General features: G+C 44.2%; 1 protein-coding gene across 1 annotated transcript; it reads right to left on the minus strand.

Annotated features, from left to right (window-relative positions):
* Nucleotides 1–19,022: 19,022 nt before the first annotated feature.
* On the minus strand, nt 19,023–21,126 carry bola1 (bolA family member 1). Its single transcript, XM_080540626.1, has 2 exons — nt 21,087–21,126; nt 19,023–20,646 (listed from the first exon to the last, which is right to left on the minus strand). Exon 2 carries the CDS (start codon nt 20,609–20,611, stop codon nt 20,156–20,158), a length of 456 nt encoding a protein of 151 aa, XP_080396752.1. The 5' UTR covers nt 20,612–20,646; nt 21,087–21,126; the 3' UTR covers nt 19,023–20,155.
* Nucleotides 21,127–22,728: the final 1,602 nt, after the last annotated feature.

Consider the following 22,728-nt stretch of genomic DNA (forward strand, 5'->3'; position numbering starts at 1 on the left):
ACCACTAGTGTACCCTTGAGTAAGACCTGGGAACACCACCACTAGTGTGCCCTTGAGTAAGACCTGGGAACACCACCACTAGTGTGTCCTTGAGTAAGACCTGGGAACACCACCACTAGTGTGCCCTTGAGTAAGACCTGGGAACACCACCACTAGTGTGCCCTTGAGTAAGACCTGGGAACACCACCACTAGTGTGCCCTTGAGTAAGACCTGGGAACACCACCACTAGTGTGCCCTTGAGTAAGGCACTTAGCCCTCAGTTACTCCAGGGGGAATGTGATCTGTAATTATAAATCGAGATCCCTGTGATCTGTAATTATAAATCGCTTTGGATTAAAAGAGTCGGCTAAATGAACAATTAACATTAATGTGAAGTGTTTTACAGCATAGAAGAAAAATGTGGATCTTTATTGTCATTGTAACAGGTACAACGAAATTGAAATGCAAACCCTAGGTGCTAACAAACAAACACAGTCCTAAGATAATAAGAATGAGACATAAATAGACATAAATAGGGGGGGATATAAATAAAAATAGGGGGATAAGTGATCGGTAGACATCTGAGAATGTATCTATTATGTGAACCTATATGGCCTATTCACAGGGGGGTATATAGACTGGGGGGGAGTTAGCATGTAACTGTGTAGGGGAAGGGAAGATGCTACCTCATTTCCCAACAGACCCAGTAGCAGTGGGGGGGTCCTGCAGTGGGGGGGGTCAGTGGGGGGGTCCTGCAGTGGGGGGGGGGGGTCCTGCAGTGGGGGGGTCAGTGGGGGGGTCCTGCCGCTGGGCGCTGGGGTGGAGAGGCGGTGAGGAAGCTGACCACAGGGGCGACAGGGTGTGACAGGGATGAGCAGTCAGACTGCAGGGCGGAACACTAGGAACCCACCGCACACACACACACACATACACCCACACACACACACACACCCACACACACATACACACACGCACGCACACACACACATACACACACACGCACGCACACATACATGTTAACAAGCACCATGCCACAGACAGACAGGCAAGTGTACACACCCGCAAGAGTGCACACCGACATGTCCATCAGCACATGCACACACACATGATCGCATCCACCACACATAATACACACACACACACACACACACACACATGATCTCATCCACCACACATAATACACACACACACACACACACACACACACACACACACACACACATGATTCGCATACTCCACATACACAGACAGACACACACACACACACACACACACACACACACACACACACATTATCGCATACTCCACACATGCACACACACACACACACACACACACACACACACACACACACACACACATGATCGCATCCACCACACATACAGACACACAAACGCGATCGCATCCACCACACAGACACACACATGCACACTAGGGCTGGGTATCGCCACTGATTTCCCAAAACGATTCGATTCCGATTCACAGCTCGATTCACAGCCCGATTCGATTCGATTCACGATTCGATTCGATTCGATTCGATTCCGATTCGATCTAGTTACAATATACATTTTTTGCTTGAATATGAAAGAGATTCTCTGAACTAATGCTATAAATGGTTCAAGGAACCCTATAACATGTAGCATTGTTAAACATATCAATGAATTGACTCCAAAGCAGTTACATGAATGTACTTTTTATTTACATGACTTTGCTTTTGTCCAGCTCATCTCTATCGTCACATTTTTAAAATCCAAAATGCACCCAGACATCTGACTTTAAGCCTGGTGGTGACTTGAGTGTCCCTGCCATCGCCATGTTTTTAGATTTTAGTGTTGAGACCTCACGTTGCGTGAGATATGATAAATTATTGTAGCGCGAGATCTGGCCACGAGATCTCGTTGCGGGTTGAAGCTGCAAGCAAAAAAAAAAAAAAAAAAAAAAAAAAAAAAATCGATCTCGGGATTTATGAATCGATAATCGCTCATTTTAATGAAGATCGATTCAGAATCGGGAAATCGATTTTTTGAACCCAGCCCTAATGCACACACACACACACAAACACACACACACACACACACACACACGTACGTCACACACACACACACACACACACACACACACACACACACACACACACACACACACACACCTCTCCAGTCCCTGTGGCCTCCTCCCTGGGGGGTCAGGGTGGCAGAGAGGGGGGCGTTTCACGGTTGACCTTCTCCTCACGCCTCTGTGAGCCTCTTCACCCCCTAGTTGATTCTCTTGACCTACTTGGTCATCCAGGAGCAAGACACTTCTAATACTTATAATACCCACACCTCACCTCACACACACTCACACATCTGTCTGTCTGCCTGTCTGCCTGTCTGTCTGTCTGTCTGTCTGTCTGACTGTCTGACTGTCTGACTGTCTCTCTGTCTGTCTGTCTTTCCACTGCAGAATAGTTTTTTTTGTGTGAGAGAGATAAAATAATAATATTTATTTTGCTTTTGTCGACAATTATGATCGCAACAGAGAGATGTAATCCATGTAAAGGCTTTTATCGCTTATCCTGATATGCACTGCACCGACACACACCGACACACTGACACTGTGGGGAATAGTAATAAGAATAAGAATAAGAATAAGAGACAGTATGCATAATGATTCATAAAATACAATGGCCACAACCCTGCAACACCTTCATGCAACCCTGCCCGACCTCCATGCAACTGTGCAACACCTCCGTGCAACACTGCAGCATCACCATGCAACCATGCAGCATCCCCATGCCACCCTGCAGCACCTCCATGCAACCATGCAGCACCTCCATGCAACCCTGCATCATCCCCCATGCAACCTTGCAGCATCAAATGTAACCCTGCAGCATCTCCATGCAACCATGCAGCATCTCCATGCAACCATGCAGCATCAAATGCAACCATACAGCACCTCCATGCAACCCTGCACCATCAAATGCGGTGGCAGTCAGCCTAATGGACATTGACTACACACTAGACTAGGCTTTATAAGAACATCACCAGATGTTTGCACAATGACACACCTGTCTGGTTAGGCTACCCAGGGTTCTAGCCACAGCTGATCTGAACACAAATATCCAGGATGTATTGCTACAGTATTTTACTATCATTGTCTACAAAAACCCCACAATTTTACTATCATGTTTTTATATCATTATTTACACTTCGGGTTAGATGCAAAACTGCATTTCGTTGTCTGGTACTTGAACTCTGCAATGATGATAAAGTTGAATCTAATCTAATCTAATCTAATCTCATTTGTTTGCTCTCTCACCTTATCTGTACATAGCTTACTGTTATCCATCTCTTGTATATACCTACCACTTACTGTACTTAACATGCTATACTTATCACTTAAATGTATCATATATCACATTTGGGATAGATAGAATGTCACCTATCCTATGTACTATATTACTGTATTCATCACTTCATAACTGTACATATCCGATTTTGTCAAATATTTTGCATTATATCACTATTTGCACTTCTGGTTAGATGCTAAACTACATTTCGTTGTCTGGTACTTCTACTCTGCAATGACAATAAAGAGTAAAGTTGACTTTAATCTAATCTAATCGAATCTTTCTATCTCCCTAGAACAATTGAGGGGTCATATTACATTTACATTTACACTTTTGGCATTTAGCAGACGCCTATATCCAAAGCGACTTACAACAAATACACTTGTCACAGTAAGTTAATCATCTATCCATCAGTCATCATAAGAAAATGTCATCTATGCTATGATCAGGGGCCCTTCACAGTCACAATGCTAGAATAAGGAATAATTTAATAATTTCGTTTTTTATTACATTTTATAGTAGAGAAACTGTACAGGGGAGTCGTGGGGATGAGGAGGTCTTCATGGCTTTCTCTGGCTGCCTAACCTCTGATTCTGGGGCCGTTCTGTTACGCAGCACTCTGCTCAGCTGTGCTACACGTTACAGTGTTGTTCAGCACTGCCCCCTATACATTCTATTTCATTCATTCTATTTCTATTCCTGCCACTTTCTTTCTCTCTCTCTCTCTCTCTCTCTCTGTGTGCATGTGTGTGTGCGTGTGTGTGGTTGTGTGTGAAACTGTACCCCTGTGAGTGTGAGACTGCACCCCTGTGTGTGTGTGTGTGTGTGTGTGTGTGTGTGTGCGCGTGTGCGTTCATGTGTGTGGTTCTGTGGGAAACTATACCCTTGTGTGTGTGAGACTGAGACTGTACCCCTGCACATGTGTGTGTGCGTGAATGCGTGCATGTGTATGTGTGTGTGTGTGTAAGACTTGCAGCTCTGGAGTGTGTCCTCCTCAGGGAAGGTGACGCCAACAACAGAACCCGTCTCCCAGAACCGCCACTCCTCTCCTCCTCTCACCTTCCTCCCTCTCACCACAACAACCTAATGCCAGGCTTCTTTTTTTTTTTTTTATGTGAATACATTTTCTACTCAGGTGAGTTCAAACAAAGAAAGGCGGGGGCGGGGGGGGTGAGGGGGTGAGAGGGGTTCTGGTCCGTCGGTGTGTTTAGTAAACAGTCCAGAAGCTCTCCGGAGCGCCACTCTGAAGCGTCAGAACAGGGAGAGGGGAAGTGGAGGAGAGAGGGAACGAGAGAAGGCGACATAAGGACCCCTGTACAGGGGCGGTGGAGCGTGGGCCTATCACAAACCTGTTTACTGTAAAGTGGAGGCAGGAAGGGGTAGGGGGGAGGGGAGGGGGTAGGGGAGGGGGCTGCCTCGCCTCCGATACCCACTGGAGGGAATTACAGAGGGAGTCAGAGACAGCCCCACTGGCACTAAACAGACGCTGAACTCTCCGCCATGGGTGGACAGGTGTGTGTGTGTGTGTGTGTGTGTGTGTGTGTGTGTGTGTGTGTCTGTGTGTGTGTGTGCACCTGTGTGTGTGTGCGTCTGTGTGTGTGTGTGTGTGTGTGTGTGTGTGAGTGCGTGCACCTGTGTGTGTGTGTGTGTGCGTGTGTGCGTGCATCTGTGCGTGCGTCTGTGTGTGTGTGTGTGTGTGTCTGTGTGTGTACGCCAGCCATCTCCTTTGAGGATTCCTTACAGTGAAATAGAGCGCACACACTGGAACACAGATGAGCCCAAGTCGTCCTCTTCCACAGTTCCCAGAGATCAAAGGGGCAAATGAGAGGATCCTCCAAGCAAACCCCGCGGACCCCCGCGGACCCCCGGCTGACCCCAGTCCAGTTGTTTCATTTGAACCTCTAATAACTCTCCAAATTAAAGGGGCTATCCTATTATTTTTTCACTCCTCCCCTTTAAAAGGCCTGGGTTTCAAAGTGCTAATAAAATAAACTGAAGGGCCCCCATCTCTTTATTTGTGTGTGTGAAGGGTGTGTGGGAGAAGGGGAGAAGGGGAGGGGGGGGCGAGGCTTTAGGTTCAGAGGGGGGGTAAAAGGAACAGAGGTCAACAGAGAACAAAAGAGCGAGGGACCCGGGGGTCAAGCGGGCTGGTGTCAGTCCCTGAGCTGGCGTTGTAGCAGACGAGCGCTCCCCGCTTGTATAATCGCTGGGTAACGTTTTGTCCGAGAGTGTAGGATAGAATATATCACGGGGGGGGGGGGGCACTCGACAGATGAACAATAGATCACGTTTTGTCGGAGCGAGAGTGGAGCGTTTCGGAGCCTCTTCTCAGGGCGAATGTACATCTGGAGTAAAAGGAAGATTAACCCTCTCTATTCACAGGCCTCACGTACGAGTGACCTTTCTACGCCCGGAGAGACGGACAAACAATCTCCTCGAGTCCCATGGGTTTCATATCGGACACCCTATCCTACACAGGTGCCACACGGCGAGGATTCAGCAGGTCATGATACAGCAGGATGGGGGGGGGGGGGCGCCCGTCCGTGGTCGAGTGCCATAAAGTTTGAGGCTTCCATCTCCGACAGGGAAGAGACCCCATTGCAATTTGTGGATTATAGCTATAACGTACAGTATATCTCTGTTATATTATTTTCTACAGGTAACAGTATTGGCGTTCCCAATGAGCCTGGTCAATCTCAATAAATTGTCTATTTCGGTCTCAAAAACCACGCAATAAATATTCTGCTGGGGTTGTTTCATGATCAACCATTTATGTGAGTGGATCTCGGTCCTATAAAAGCACAGTGGCGAGAAGAAACAGTGTCCGCTAGCGAGATATCTTTGCCGCATAACCGCAAGCTCTTGTTTCTCTAGTGGCTGTCACTCAAAACCTGAAAGATTCCTTACATTCATGTTTGAATAACTTACAACCTCTTGACTAAAAACACCAGCGTTAAGTAACACTCAGGGGGCGAAGGAATAACATAATTTGATAATATGATAATAGCTCCAGGCTGTGTATTAAACATAAACATAATCATATACTATGACTGCTCTCCAGGGGACCTCAGCAATGGTATTGTAGTTAGAGGCAGGAAAGACAGGTCTGTCCAAAAGCTAGCGAGGGAGAGGTCGAGGAAAGGTTGTAGTAAGAAGGTTGAGGGAAGGTTGTAAGAAGGTTGAGGGAATGTTATGTGGAAAAAGTTGAGAATGGCTTTGTGTGTGTGTGGAGGGGGGGGGGTGAGAGAGGACTGAGAGGGGAGTGCTAAGAAAGTCAAGAGGCAAAGTTGAGAGGAGGTTTAGAGAGGGTTGAGACGAGGTTGAGAAGAGGCTGAGACCAGCTTTAGAGAGGCTCAGCCCACCCAAAAATGTGCGTCTTGCCCCGGCGATGGCTACGAGCAGGGGTGACCAAAGGTTAAGACTTTATTTTTTGATATTTCCCGGGGGCGTGTTTGAATGTTTAATGTCCGATTTGTATTTATTGTGGGACTATAATACTAGCTCTATCAATTTAGCGCTGCCCATAGCCACCGCCGGCATAACGCTAGCACCCACCCACCCACCCGTTGACACGAGGTTGAGACAAGGTTGCCAGGAGAAAGTTGAGAGGCTGAGAGAAACAGCTCCAAGTGTGGTCGCCGGTGAGAGAGGATCGAGAGGGTGCTCGGGAAAAAGAAAAGAAAAGTTGATTGACAAGAGTTGAGGGGTAAGGTTGAGAGAGGAATGAGAAACAGGTTAGCAGATAGGAGGCGAGCAGGCGAAGATCACAGGGGTTGTGGCGCCCAAGCCGAGAGGGAGCGAGGGAGCTGAGAGAGGGTAGAGGGAGGACAGAGAGCGAGAGGTTGAAAGAGTGAGTCTTATCTGTGGCCCATCTGTCTTGACATGTACACTCCCCTGGTTAGTGCCCTGGGGGAGAGGGGCGGGAAAGGGAGGGGAGGCATGCGTGTCAGTGACTAAGTGTGGAACCTCCAGAAAGGGCTTAGGGGTAAGGCCTTGGCCTGTGCATTCTGGCTCAGAAAACAGCCTAACCAGCCCCACCCTCACCCCAAACTCTCATGACCTATACCGCGGCGGTCATGTGATGAAGTGATCCATGCACAGAGGGGAATCATTGAGGTGAAGGCACACACCTGCAGCATTTTTTAATTTTACCCTTGAGTTGACGATTTACTATAGCATGTCTTTTGAAATTGTTCGGGTTTTGGCATTTCTCAACAAAAAAAAAGAAAAAACTTTTTTTTGGGTGTGAAGATTGTTTAACCTATCTGCCCGGAGGAGTTGAGTATACTTGGTCTCAAGTCGCAGCCTGGTCTGCAGTAGGACTGTTTACAGACAAAAAAAAAGAGAGTGAAAAAAAAAAGAGTATCGATCCAAGATGTTTCACATCAAGCCAAACCTCTGAGATGTTTGGCTTGACGTTGTTGAACAGCACACCTGGGAGATTTGCCTTAATGAATACCTGATGTGGCATGCCGCTTAATTCCCCTATAAAATAACTCCCTTCCTACTTCCTGTGGGCCCCGGCTGTTGTTTATCAAACAAGGTAACGTCCTGTCATGTGACCCTTCATCCCGGCAGCCCACCTGTGTGGACTTTGCTCTTAATCCCCCCTTTTTCTCTGCTTTGAATACTTAGACTACTGAGTGTAACTAATTCTCCCACACAAGGATATTGTCTTCCCCCTATCTGTCCTTTTGTCCCTGTCTTTCAAGCCGGCCTATTCACTGATTTCATTAGTAAGCAGTGTGGGGAGAGAGAGAGAGAGAGAGAGAGAGAGAGAGAGAGAGAGAGAGAACTTTCCAATTAAAGGGCTTAATAGGCTATTACCGTCAGTTTAAATCCAACACTTGTTTTTTTCACACCATGAAACCAGATAATGGTTATTTATCAGATCAGCATGTGGACTTTTAAGAGCCCATTTTGAGTTTTTTTTCTTTTTCTTTTTCTTTTACTTGTAATTAGTGGTCTGAGGTGTTCCCTGTTCTGACCCCGTGTGTAACAAGACCACATGCCTGAGTGCGTATGTGCCTGTGTGTTTGACGTAATGTAGACTAACAAAATGGGAGCTAAAGAACCGACCGATGTATCTGTATATGTACCGTTTTTTTAGGCCGTTCGTCCTGGTAACATCACCAGGTTTATCATTCAAAACACGTACATTTTAACGATTGTTGTTACTAGCTGGGTTTAATCAAATGCATTTAACAGGCTACCCCCCCCCCCGCCCCCCGTCCACACACACACACACACACACCCGCTCCCCCCCCCCACACACACACACATGCTGCACAGACACCGCAGCTGACCAGGGCTGTGGAGGCGGCTGGTCCCCTGGGACGGTCAAGCCAGCCTTTCTCAAACACCCCATTTGGTGCTCTCCCCCTCCCCCCCCCCTTCTCTCCTCGAGCCCCCAGCTGACCCCCAACCTGGAGGGGTCAGCTGCGCAGAGGGAGAGCCCCCTGGTCCGGAGCCGAAGCGTAAATCAGGGGCCGTCCATCGCGGGAACCCTGCGCTGCCCAGGGTCCCAGCCCAGCCGGGCTCCATCAGTCCTGGGGTTCTGACGCAGGGGCAGGCTGTCGCTGAGGTGGGTTCCCACTAAACGGAGTGCCCAGACCAGAGCCACATGGGCAGACCCGGGGGGCAGACCACCTCCCCCCCCCCACCCCCACGAAAGATCCATCATCACTGGGGACCAGTTAGTGGGAAAGCAGCCTACCGGTGGATATGTGGATCGGTCTCATTATGAAGTCAGTTCATTCAGAGTGGGATGAAAATTTGATGAATGATGATGGATGGCGATGGATGATGACGGATTGACTGATCGCAATTTTTTTTAGGCCTAATTAAAAACTTAGGAATATTTTACTGAAATGTTTCCATACATTAACCTAATTTCAATTCAGTTTCTGAATTGACAAAAAAATCAGAAAAATAATCAATTGGAAGATGGAACAAAATGGCGGCCACAACGCTGCACCATCACAATCACAACCCTGCGTCATCAAATGCGGCCGCGGTCTGCCTGATGAACATTGACATATACACTCTAGGCTTCATAAGAATGTCACCAGACCTTTATACCAAAAGTACTATAACTCAACCATTTACATTTACATTTTTGTAATTTAGCAGACGCCTTATTCCAAAGCGACTTACAATCAATACATTTGACTAAGCGAGTGAATTATCAATCCACCAGTCGTAGCAGGAAGAGTAATCTACCTCAGGCCAGAGGCCATTGGCAGTCTCAGTGTTAGAAGGAAAAACTTTTTTATATATACGTATATATATATATATATATATATATAGTATATATATATATATATACACTGGAGAACAGAGAAACAGTACAAGGGGGGCAGTAGAAGTCATAGGGGACACAGTAAAGGGGAAAAGCGGGTGTCTCAGGAGACGCAGTGCTAGGGGGTAGTGGATGTCTCAGGAGGAGCAGTTAAGGTGTAACCAACCAACCTACATTGAAAGTTTCTTGTATAGGCCTACCTAACAAAGGCTCCAAAACATAGGTATTGGAAGGAGGCAGTCGCTAGCTACCCACATGTCTTTTTAATGGCCTCTCCCCAACGCAAAGATCAAGGCAAGTCTCTGCACCCTCCCTATCATGGTTGACGTGTCCATCCTCTCCATCATACAAGCACCTGGTATCGTGACACGTAAACCTCATTCTGCAGAGACAGTCTGTGACTCCCGAGGCAGTAATCCTTATTGCGTTCCATTTTCCTCCCCTGCTTCACTCTGTTGTTGCCCTGTGTCTAAGTCGCCCCCTTAGGCCGAAGTCTAATGGACAAACGGGGTCATAAAATGGTTGCGTTACTGTTTTCCTTTTTCCAAACCAGTGACACCAGTTGTTCACCCTCCTCACAGGGCCCTTTGTAAAAGCTTGACAGGTTGTCTATTCCAGATGGAGGGCGATTGTAGGAGTCAACTAGTGTTACCTTGAGTTGACTCGACATACCAGTACAGGGTAGTCGTTGGTTTGTTGGTTTTGGAGCTGTAAAAAAAAAAGAAGAAAAAAAAGAAGAAGCCTTTTAAATATATCCTTGTCTTATTTGTCTGTTTGTTGATGTACTGCAAGATTTACAAAGAAATAAAACATCCCAACAACAATATGAGCATCGCATCAATCAATTAGATAAACACCATGGAGGAAAAGATGGGTCATTCACTGTTTAGTTAGGCTTCATCCAACAATGGTTTTTGACATATTTTGTGGTGACATTACTCTTGCTTGTTTTTGGAATAACAGAGACATTTTGTCTGTCTCCTGGATTGAGGGTAGGGCACGAGGACCTTCACAGTGACACATACAGCCCAGAGACCAAAATAGAAACACACACACACACACACACACACACACACACACACACACACACACACACAGCAGGGTTAGGACATGTCATTCTGAGAACAAAAGAATAAACTATCACACTAGTTGTACACTGGCCTGCAGCCAATCATAGTAATGAGAAAAGACAGGCCTAATATGTCAACATTATGTCGACTTAAAAACAAATGTAGCTGCCTGTGTTGCTTGATTCACTGTAGGCTAATTGTAGTGAACTGAGTTTGACCACCTCGATCTGTCAGCCTTGTTACTTTTTCCACACATTCAGCAGTTGTCCCCTCCTGTTACATATTCCTGTCATGATCAGAAAAACCATGAAATGCTATGGAAAATTACTGTATAGAATATTGATGCTGAACAATGTTATCTAATAAAGACATCGCTGCTCTGTCACTATTGTTCACTCCAGCAGAACATTTGTACATGCTGCCCTCCTGTGGTGAAACTAAGTCATTACATTGTAGAGCAGTGTAGTGTGTTCCATCAGAATCAGAATCTGAATTACTTTTATTGGCCAAGTATATTTGCACATACATGCATGGAATTTGACATTTCATTTAATTTGATTATACAGTGGCTTGCAAAAGTATTCACCCCCGTGGCATTTTTCGTGTTTTGTTGCCTCACAACCTGGAATTAAAATGGATTGTTTGAAAGTTTGCATCATTTAATTTACAGAATATGCCTACAACTTTGAAGATGTGATTTTTTTTTAAATTGTGAAGCAAACAACAACAAATAGGACAAAATAACAGAAAACGTCAATGTGCATAACTATTCACCCCCTTAAAGTCAGTACTTTGTAGAGCCACCTTTTGCGGCAATCACAGCTGCAAGTCGCTTTTGATGAGTCTCTATGAGCTTGCCACATCTTTCCACTGGGATTTTTGCCCATTCCTCAAGGGAAAACTGCTCCAGCTCCTTCAAGTTTGAAGGTTTGCGCTTGTGAACAGCAATCTTCAAGTCTGACCACAGATTCTCAATTGGATTGAGGTCTGGGCTTTGACTAGGCCATTCCAACACATGTATATGTTTCCTCTTGAACCACTCAAGTGTTGCTTTAGCAGTATGTTTGGGGTCGTTGTCCTGCTGGAAGGTGAACCTCCGTCCTAGTCTCAAATCACTTACAGACTGGTACAGGTTTTGCTCAAGAATATCCCTGTATTTAGCACCATCCATCTTTCCCTCGACTCGGACCAATTTCCCAGTCCCTGTTGCTGAAAAACAGCCCCACAGCATGATGCTGCCACCACCATGTTTCACTGTGGGGATGGTGTTCTTGGGGTGATGGGATGTGTTGGGTGTGCGCCAGACATAGCATTTTCCTTGATGGCCTGTCTCCGACATGCCTTTTTGCAAACTCAAAACGTGCTGAAAGTAATGGCTTTCTTCTGGCCACTCTTCCATAAAGCCCAGCTCTATGGAGTGTACGGCTAATTGTGGTCCTATGGACAGATACTCCAGTCTCTGCTGTGGAACTCTGCAGCTCCTCCAGGGTTACCTTTGGTCTCTGTGCTGCCTCTCTGATTAATGCCCTCCTTGCCTGGGCCATGAGTTTTGGTGGGCAGCCCTCTCTTGGCAGGTTTGTTGTGGTGCCATGTTCTTTCCATTTGATTATGATGGATTTGATGGTGCTCCTGGGGATCATCAAATATTTGGATATTTTTTTATAACCTAACCCTGACTTGTACTTCTCAACAACTTTGTCCCGGACTTGTTTGGAGAGTTCCTTGGTCTTCATGGCAGTGTTTGGTTGGTGGTGCCTCTTGCTTAGGTGTTGCAGCCTCTGGGGCCTTTCAGAAAAGGTGTGTATATACTGACAGATCATGTGACACTTAGGCTATGTCCACACCAATACGTTTTTTTGATAAACGTTTTTTGTATATAAAAATATGACCGTCCAGACGAGCACGTTTATAAAATATCTGCATCCAGATGCATACGTATGAACGCAATATAAACGCTGTCATTGAGCATTCCACACCAGTAGTCGGCGATATAATTTTAACCCTATAGCTCCGCTGGCCAATCAGACGCCAGGAAAAGCTAACGCGGTTCTTCCGCGTTACATCCGCGAAATACAAAATTCCAATCGTAAACAACATGCCGCCTCGGGGAGCAAAGGAGTCGTTCATTTGGACAGACAGTGAAGTAGAAGTATTGTTGAGTTTAACTATTGAGTACAAAGTACAAAAAACATATGCAACCATTGACTGGGAGTCTTGCCATTTTCGCAGTGTTTGAAACGTTTTGTTGGACAGCTCCTATGTTTGTAAATCCGTCAAGATGACATTTTATTTATTTTCTTACAATATTGTGTATGCACTGCAACATTACCCAGTGAAACTAAATAAACATTCTTTATTGTACCTTTGAATTGTATGTCGTAATTATTATGTCGCAAATAATAAACAAACATGTCTTCACTTGCAGAAATAAGAGTGTGTAATAATCTACTGTGGCTCTCTACATTGTCATATTGTAGATGTTCTCCATGTCCATGTGTTGTGGCGGTGGTAGTAGAGGAGCAACAGTACATTTTGCTGTAAAAGCCCAATCAAGCTCAATAGCTTCTGCACTCGGACCAGTTTCCCAGTCCCTGTTGCTGTCCACTAAATTAGTTAACAATCTACCACCCCACTCAGGGCGTTATGGTGTAGAGCACATCCGTGCGTTCTACAATAAACTGGGTGTACGCAAAGATGATTTTAAACTCTCCATGGTGTCAAACGATGAGGTGTTTAAAAAACTGGGCGCTCTACACTCAGAAAAGGCCACGGGCCATGACAATATTCAAGCCAGATTTCTAAAAGACTCAGCTGCCTCCATTACCCCAATCATCACCCACATAATAAACCTCTCCATCAAACAGGGACACGTCCCCCTTGACTTTAAAATAGCAAGGGTAACCCCACTGTATAAAAAAGGAAGCAAATTAGACCCAGGCAACTACCGACCTGTTTCTATTCTTAATTCCATCTCGAAACTTATGGAAAAAATAGTTTATGAACAGGTTGATAGGTACCTTACCGAAAAAAATCTGATGTATGAATTTCAATCAGGATTCAGAACATCCCATTCCACTGACACATGCCTTCTCTATTTGAACGACCACATCAACCATGAGGTGGACTCGGGCAAGTACTGCGGCATGGTCATGCTGGACCTCCAGAAGGCCTTCGACACAGTAGATCACCACATATTGTTAGATAAACTGAAAGCAATTGGGTTCGATAGAACATCGGTGAGCTGGATGCAATCCTACTTAGAGGGGAGGGAACAGGTGGTTAGTGTGAACGGAACACTGTCCCCCCCCCCCCCCTCCCAGTGACCTGCAGCGTTCCACAAGGAAGCATATTGGGACCTTTACTGTTCCTAATATATGTGAATGACATGTAGTGATGCTCCGATCTGATCGGCGCCGATCGGTATCGGCCGATATGGCCTTGATCGGTTTTGATCGGAGTTCTCAAAACGGCCGATCAAACATGACCGATCAGTTTACAAAATGGCGTCGCCAGTCTGGAAATATTACACAGTGTCGGAAAGAGACAACAAATATGCCGTTTGTAATGTCTGCTCAAAAGAAATACCTTGCGGAGGAACGCACGCAAGGTCTTTCAATACCACGAATATCATACGGCATTTGCTGCGTTCGTCGATTCGCTCAGAGAGCGCCGAAGCGCACACTGGGCTCGACGTCATAAAAGGACCGAGTGCTTTGATTGGACGAGAGGCGTTCCACGAGTGCTGGTCAGAGTTCCAGCGCGACTTCACGAGCGTAGTGTAGGTAGTGTTCACCGACGTCATGTGACCCCGCGAGCAGGAAGTCACTTGGCCCATAGCAACAACAACTATTAGCGCGTGAGTTTTAGGTCTTCCTCTGTGCACGTTGCACAAGTGTAGATAGCGAGCGACTTTTCAGCAGCAGGACATATTTTAGATGATAAGAGGAACAGGCTGAGTGCCAAAAACGCTGAGATGCTTGTATTTCTCAAGGCTAATCTGCCAGTGATGCTGCTTAATCAGAAGTAAGGTTTGAGTCTGAAATCTCCTTAGGTGCAATGTTTTGTTTTTTTGTTTTATTGATTATTGCTGACTTGCTGTCTTATCTCCTCCTAAATATGACTTGAAACTGACTGACTTGAAACAGTATTTTATATTTGGCTATAGCCTGTTTATGTTGCAGTTTAGCTGGGTTTCCGTTAACCGGTAATTGCCGGACTTTGTCCGGTAATTTTTTTTTGAAGTCCGACAAATTGAAAAGTCGTCGGACATATTGTCCGGACATATTGTCCGGTGAAAATAATTCCCTTTGAATACAATTCGCTAAAGTTCACATTCTGATTCCTTCTATTTTAAAAAAGACGAATATATAGGCTATGTATTTCTTTTATTATGATATGATTTGACACCGGCATGATGATGACTCCTAATGTGTAGGCCGGCCTATGCGAAACAGCGCACAGGTGCCACATGGGATTGATGCCAGATGGGATTACAGTTTAACCAGTCTATTACCGCTTAAACACAGTAGCCCATTCGGCGGTAACCCATGCCTATCTGGCAACCCTGCCAACCCGTCCACCATAGTAATACGCAAACGTTGCAGTTTAAACATTTAAACCTTCCTACTTTTCAGTTAATCTGGCTGTTGATGTCATTTTGTCATAAAAAAAAAATAGGCCATCACTGATTCATTATCACTCATTCCGTCCCCTCAGCGCTTGAAGAATATGCTAAACCGGCCATCCAGACCATCATTGGTCATTTTGGCCAAGAAATGACCAGCGATGATGACTCAGCACCAGCCACAGCCCCGGTCATCGATGCCACAAACGTGCAACGAGATGCCATCGGTGTCATGACAGCGCTTCGTGGTTATGGGGGCTTGCATTTCTCAACAGCCTGCGAAGTCCTCATCCGAGACTTCAGCGAAATTTACCCAGAGTGGGCCACACTGGCCAAGATAGCCTGCTTGATTCCCGTCTCCAGTGCCTGCTGCAGAACCGAATTAAAACTGCGGACCGAAGTCGCCTTGGGGAGGGCAAGGTCACACGGCTAATGCGCATTGCAAGTTGCGGAGAGACACTTTGCAGCTTTGATTTCAAGTCCGCAGCTGCACGCTTCAATGCTGCCAAAAAGCGACGTTGGCCTAATAAGTAGCTGAATTATATGAGCAGCCATTGTTATTTTCAGAGTTTTTACTCTAGGCTATTTTATTTAAGGCTATCCCCTATCTATCTGAGAAAAGGCATAGGCGATAGGCCTAGGCTGTAACATCGAACGGAAATTAGCCTATACATACGCATTGCAAGTTAATTTAAAGCCTATTTATTTTCAAAGAGTTTTATTCTATTTTATTTTATCTGATAAAAGGCATATGAACGGAAATTAGGCTAGCCGTGTCACGCCAGAAGCCTACATGCTTGCACTGTTACTGTTCAATAAAATGTTGTACATCTAGACATTGTGGTATTTCTTTATATACGTATCCCAGACTGCCTATCAATTGTTTCTCAATAAACAGTTATGTTCTTCCCATTGTCATACTCTCGAGCTAAACGAAATGCCTTCCCAACCAGCGAGACTTATAGAAATGACGTTGTTTTATTGATTTTAAAAAAAGGGTAAAACTGGAAAGAGAAAATAGAAAACTCACATTAATCCCAAACAATTTAACAAACTTCAGTTAACGTAATGTGGAGTCCGTTCATTGATCGATGCTGTCTGTTCAGTTCCCAGTGAGGCGCCCGTTCAGCGCTGGACCCGTTCAGCGCTGGATTTGACGCATGGCATAGCGCGCATGCGTCAAATCATGTTATATTATTATATATTATATAGCTCGCATCTAATCGTATCGGATGAGAAATAGACATTAAATGGCATATAGGCCGCTACACAACAGTAATCACCGCGACAAACAGCTATATTAGATTTGGAGGGGAAAAAAATATGATTTTTTTTTATTTTATTTTTATTATATTTTAATATGATGACCGGAATATATCACGTTTGTCCGGTAAATCGAATTCTTCCCGGACACGATGTCCGACGGCAAATTTTTCTAACGGAAACCCTGCAGTTTAGTTTGGGTATGTTTATTGTTCCTCAGGAAAGCTACAGTTACAGTATAAGCTCCAAGTTCTCTAAGAGCCCCTAGTTCCTCTCATTCGAGTGGAATGTTGCACATTTGATGTGACAGTGTACATTTTATTTATTATGATTTTTATTTTCACATTTTATTTGTTTTTCCTGAAGTAAGCTACAGGTGGTTGTGAATTCAATAAAACAGATGGTCGTCAATTCATGATACTTTCTCATCTCCTAATTTCATTTAAATACTTAATATACAATGTCAATGGTGTTAAGAATAATTTAAAACATAAATAATGCTACACAATAAATAGAATGCTTCAATTGCCATTTTCGACGCTGTGATCGGTGATCGGTGATATCGGATCGGCAGATCACTGATTCCAGTGATCGGTGATCGGTGATCGGCACCAAAAACCCTGATCGGAGCATCTCTAATGACATGTCATCAGCATGTGATTGCAATTTGTTCCTGTTCGCGGATGACTCGGCTCTGCTGGTCTCTGACAGGGACATATTGCAGGTGGAAAAAGCGCTAAGCACTGAACCGAGTAGAATCTGCATCTGGCTAGCTGACAATAAACTATCAATACACCTAGGTAAAACTGAAACCATCCTATACGGATCCCCATCTAAACTCAGAAAGGCTGAAAATTTCAAAATAAAAGTGGGTAACATTAATATCACAAGAAAAGAGGATATTACATACCTGGGCTCCATCTTAGAGGCAAATCTTTCCGGAGATAAAATGGCAGCAAAAGTAATCAAAAAAGTGAACCATAGAACTAGATTATTGTACAGGATATCCTCACTTGTCAGTAAAAACACACTGAGGACCCTATCAGGAGCTCTCATTCAATGTCACTTCGACTATGCCGTAACATCATGGTACTATAGAACCACAAAGGCCCAAAAAACAAGACTCCAGACAGCCCAAAATAAACTGGTTAGGCTTCTGCTAGGCCTCAACCCTAGGACACATCTAACCGCTGCTCATTTTTTGAGCCTTGATTGGCTACGAGTAGTTGACAGAGTGCAGCAGCTTGCACTGGGCCTGGTCTTCAAGATACGCTACACCACAAAGACACCCAAGTACCTGTCAACATACTTCCAAAAAGTGAACAACGTCCACACATACAATACCAGAGGAAGCTCCACGAAGCTCCACGAACCACGTTCAACCACGTTCAACCGCGTTGCACCACAAACAGTTTAACTCGTTTGCAAACTATGCAGTAAAAATGTGGAACGCCCTTCCTATAATCTTAAAGGAGTGCAAAACACTGCCCACCTTCAAAACCACTCTCAAAAAACATTTACAGGAGGCTGCAATCCGTAACTGGACCCTCTAAATCAAAAATCAGATTAAAAGACCCGAACTACCCACTGTACATACTTTGTGTTTTGTCCCCCGCCCCCACCTGTGGTGTATGTCCCCACCTGTCCTACCCGCTGTACATACCTTATGTTTTGTTGTATTGTTCTTCCCATGATGGATGTATGTTTATCTTGTAGATAGTACTAGTTATTTGTCTGTATTATCTTGTAGATAGTACTATTTTTTTTGTCTGTCTTACATGTAACGATGAATTGAGAATCAAGGACCCCAATTGAAATAAGCCAGTGGCTTTCTTGGGTTTTTATCCTGTTAGTTGACCTTGCATGTAATATGTACTTTCATGTACCTACTTCTGCAAATCTTCTAATAAAGTTTTCAATCAATCAATCAATGCAGCACGAACGCAACAACCCTGTAAGGCGCCATTGTTGTTGTTGTTGTTGGCTGGGTTAGCGCATGCGGGTTACAGAAAACAGCTGCACTGCGCATCATCTACGCGCATGATGACGTGACGAATACAAAACACTCGTCTATCTCGTCCAGACGTCAAAACATATACAGCGTTTTTTAAGGATCTTCACTCTGGCAGGCGTTTTTAAACATCTTCGTTTTCAGAGGGCAAAAACTCGTTTGCGTCTGGATGAACCCCCCAAAACGAATAGAAAAATCCACATTTGTCAAAAAAACGTATAGGTGTGGACAGGGCCTGAGATTGCACACAGGTAGACTTCATTTCACTAATTATGTGACTTCTGAAGGTAATTAGTTGCACCAGAACTTTTTAGGGGCTTCATAACAAAGGGGGTGAATACATATGCACATGCCAATTTTCAGTTCTTTATTTATTTTTTTCTCATTTTCATATTTCTCATTTCACTATTTTGTGCAGATTCATCAAATAAAATTCTGATTAAAAAAATGTTTAAATTACAGGTTGTAATGTAATAAAATAGGTAAAAAGCCAAGGGGGGTGAATACTTTTGCAAGGCACTGTATATTACATCTATAGTATAGAATAGTCTACAGTCTTGTCAAAAGTATCAGTATTTGGCCAGTGAATTCCAATGGTCAACAATGATAGTGTCATGCAAATAATACTTATTTTAAGAGTGGCATACTATGCATTGATAATATGAACAAACATCATATAATACTTTCACAAAGTTTGTTGTTCTTTTTTTATTGAAAGACATCAAAAGGGTTATAGGTGTAAATTAACTACCAAACTGTACCAGTTTATATCTGTCCTGTCTTGCCCTCACATACCAACAATATTATTTTCAGACACAGCAGATGCAGTCTGATATCAGTGCTTGGTTATACACAAACTGGTTGTCGACCAGCGTCAGCACCATTCAATGCATTTCACCTCAACAAGTTGAGTAAGTCAGTGTTACGTTACAGAGCATCATACAGGACCACTGCTACATCAGCCTACTTCCTGACGTTGAACAAGTAATGGCCACAATAATACATGCGTACAACCAGCACTCGAGTTGAGTTCAGGCATCCCCCCCTGAAATAAAAACGGTCAAAATCATCCCCCTTCCAAAACTGCCATCCCCCCTTTCCATCCCGTATGTCATTTTATAAATGAACGTGGTATTACTGCTATTTCAACATTTAGTTTTGCGCATATTGAGTAAAACACTGTGGGCAAGGAGGGGGCACGCACACATGCAATGACATTTTTACCAAGTCACTGAAACTGAAGTCACTGACACTTTGGGGATGCTAAAATTGTCCCCATGTGATAAAATCCACCATCCCCCCTCATTTTCTTTTACAACTTGAGTACTGCGTACAACAAGGCTGTTAAACTGCCAAGACCAAAGTGAAACCAGTTAACAACAAGGTAGGCATAGTCACATTCCCTACAACTGTGCCTTGTAGGAGAGACCTAAAAGCCAAGCTGCACCACGCCAAATGAAATGGAAATTCTACAACGATCAACGTTTATTGACACTTGCTTTAACTGCATCGCACCCCACCAACGCATTCACCACCACCAGTCCAACGTTAAGGTACGACCCAACACAGTTCCCCAGTTCACTCCCGCCCAGCCTTGAGCTTCTCCTCCACCGTGTGGTCCCCCCTGGACCCCCCCATGCACGGAGGGCTCTTGGCCAGGCTGGGGTCGCTGGCCCACTGCTGGGGCGTCTTAGCCTGGATGGACAGAGCGTGGACGCAGCTACTCAGTTCCTCCTGCAGCGCCTCATTGACCAGGCGGTGGCGCTTTATCAGGGCGAGGCCGTCGAAGCGCGGGCTGACCACCAGCACTCTGAAGTGGGACTCGGAGCCCGGGGGCACGGCGTGCATGTGGCTCTCGTTGTGGATCTCCAGGTGCTCTGGTTCGAGGGCCTGGGTGAGCTTGGTTCTTATGGCCCGCTCGACGGGCCGGGTGGGGTCAGGGTCCATGTGGGGTCTGAAGTGGGCTAGAGGCCGGGTGAGGTTGAAGGTGGCGGAGGTGAGGGGACGGGTAAGGCGGAGGAGACTGGGCAGCATGAAAGGACTGGAAGCAGGCGACCACTGCAGGCAGTCTGCGAAACAGATGGGGAAACAGCTAAAGTGTAATGTAATGTGTGTGTGTGTGTGTGTGGATGGATGGATGGATGTCAGAGGGTGAACAACCAAAGCTCCTTATCGGATCCTTTTTTTGGTTTTGTTTTACTGTGGCTGATATAAAGGCAACATGCTGAATCGTCTATTTTCAAAAACGTGGTTAGTTACAGTTAAAGATGAGAGTTTGAGTTAGATTGCATGTTAGAGTTGCATACAAGGGCTTAATGAGAGAGCGTTCTCCCATAAGCAACTTCAGCTAAGCAATGAAACTTTCTGTTCGGTTGATCTCTGTCCTAATAGTAGACTCCATCTATCTTTAGCATCTTAAGCTAATGATTAGATATTTGGACAACAGTCCTGGTTTCACTGTGTGTTTGTCACATTAACATAATCAGTATTGTTATAAACAGTTACCAACCTTGAACAGCTTAGCTAGCTGGTGCTCTCGGGTGAAGCGTTCTTCTTCAATGGAGTTTTCGGGCGGTTGACATCCAACGATAATGTTGCATTACCGCCACCTGCCGTCCTGGATGGTGGGCCAGAGGGGCGTAAATAGGGAGTTGTAGTCTTTGTATCAATTGTAGTCTTCAATTAGAGAATTATGGAATTGGTAGTATGTCAGGTGTATTTGTTTATTGCAACCAAAGTTAATCAGTGTTCCGTGTGGTGGTGATGTCAACAACAACAACAACAACAACAACAACAACAACAACAACAACAACACAGTCAGTTGTTCACGCTAGTTACCTCAGTTAAAATAAGACTTTATCAATCATGAAAATCATTGAGATAAAATCTAGGATAATATAATAATTTATTTGCAGTAAATGAGAGACATACAAGGTTTTTAATCAGTATGACAGATAGTTTATTCTCCATGTTTCTTTGCTATCCATTTCATTTCTGAAAAGGTCAATTGCACAACATAGTGTAAACCCCATCATAAATAAACAATGAAGATAAGGAAAAAAAAAGTCACACGAACCTGGTAACAGAATCATGACATTGTAACATTTAAGTATTCTTCATAACCAGTAGTATTAATATTGATGTATTTACTTATATTCCATTCTCATTTACAAAATACACAAAATCAAAGACAACATACAATATTATTCTGTCATTTACACTTCAGTTTTTTTGTCTTTTTTAATTTGTTGTTTTATGGTTCCACAAACAGTATCTTTACTTACATACAAACAACTACAGTTTCTACAGCACATTACAATGACAATGTGGTAAATTCTCTGTTATATTTCAGTAATGGTGATGCATTCTTAAAGACAAAAGCCTCAAAGACCTATGGGAGTTTGGAGATGACATGAATGTTAGCAATTCAATCCCACTAAGTTGAAGCCAACACCCAGCATTTCAGTGGACAAGGCCAGAATAATGTGCTTTGATTCCCAATAGTTTTTGGGGAGAGGAGAGAAGAGAGAAATACCCTAAAAACACTTATTGCTTAAATCACTTTTTGCACTCATGATTGACTGTTGCCCAGGCAACAATTAAGAATACAAAAAAACCCTGTAACAGAATTTAAGATATGCAACTACTTGAAACAATCTTGACTTAACAGATCCTGAACTGATTCACTGAGATTAAATAGATAGGTAAGCATTTCACAGCGTTCCATGTCATACTATACAACATCAATATTGACATCCTTGTTTGTAATTCAATGGGTGGTATAGGGCAACATACAGATATAATATGCAGTTACAGATTAAGAACATGCTGTACTGTTATGCTGAATCTTCAATAACAAATGGAATTCTTTCTTCTTCTTTTTTTTTTTTTTTTTTACACAATACTGTGCTTCGAGCAGGAATTGTGGACAAATCTTCTGACAGACTGGCCACCCAGTCCCAGGGTCCATTCACTAAAACGCCTCTCCCCTGCCAGCATATTATTCAAGGGGTCAAAGGTCAGAAAGAGCTATCATATTAATTTATTTTCTAGTTGCTGTATTTAGGTTTATCTTATTTAACATGTATTTATATCAGTTTTTTTTTTATGACAGAGTAAACTAGTAATTTATTTTCTATGTAGTTTTATTT

The sequence above is a fragment of the Nansenia antarctica genome (assembly GCF_963989245.1).
Source record: "Nansenia antarctica genome assembly, chromosome: 10".
NCBI lineage: Eukaryota > Metazoa > Chordata > Actinopteri > Argentiniformes > Microstomatidae > Nansenia > Nansenia antarctica.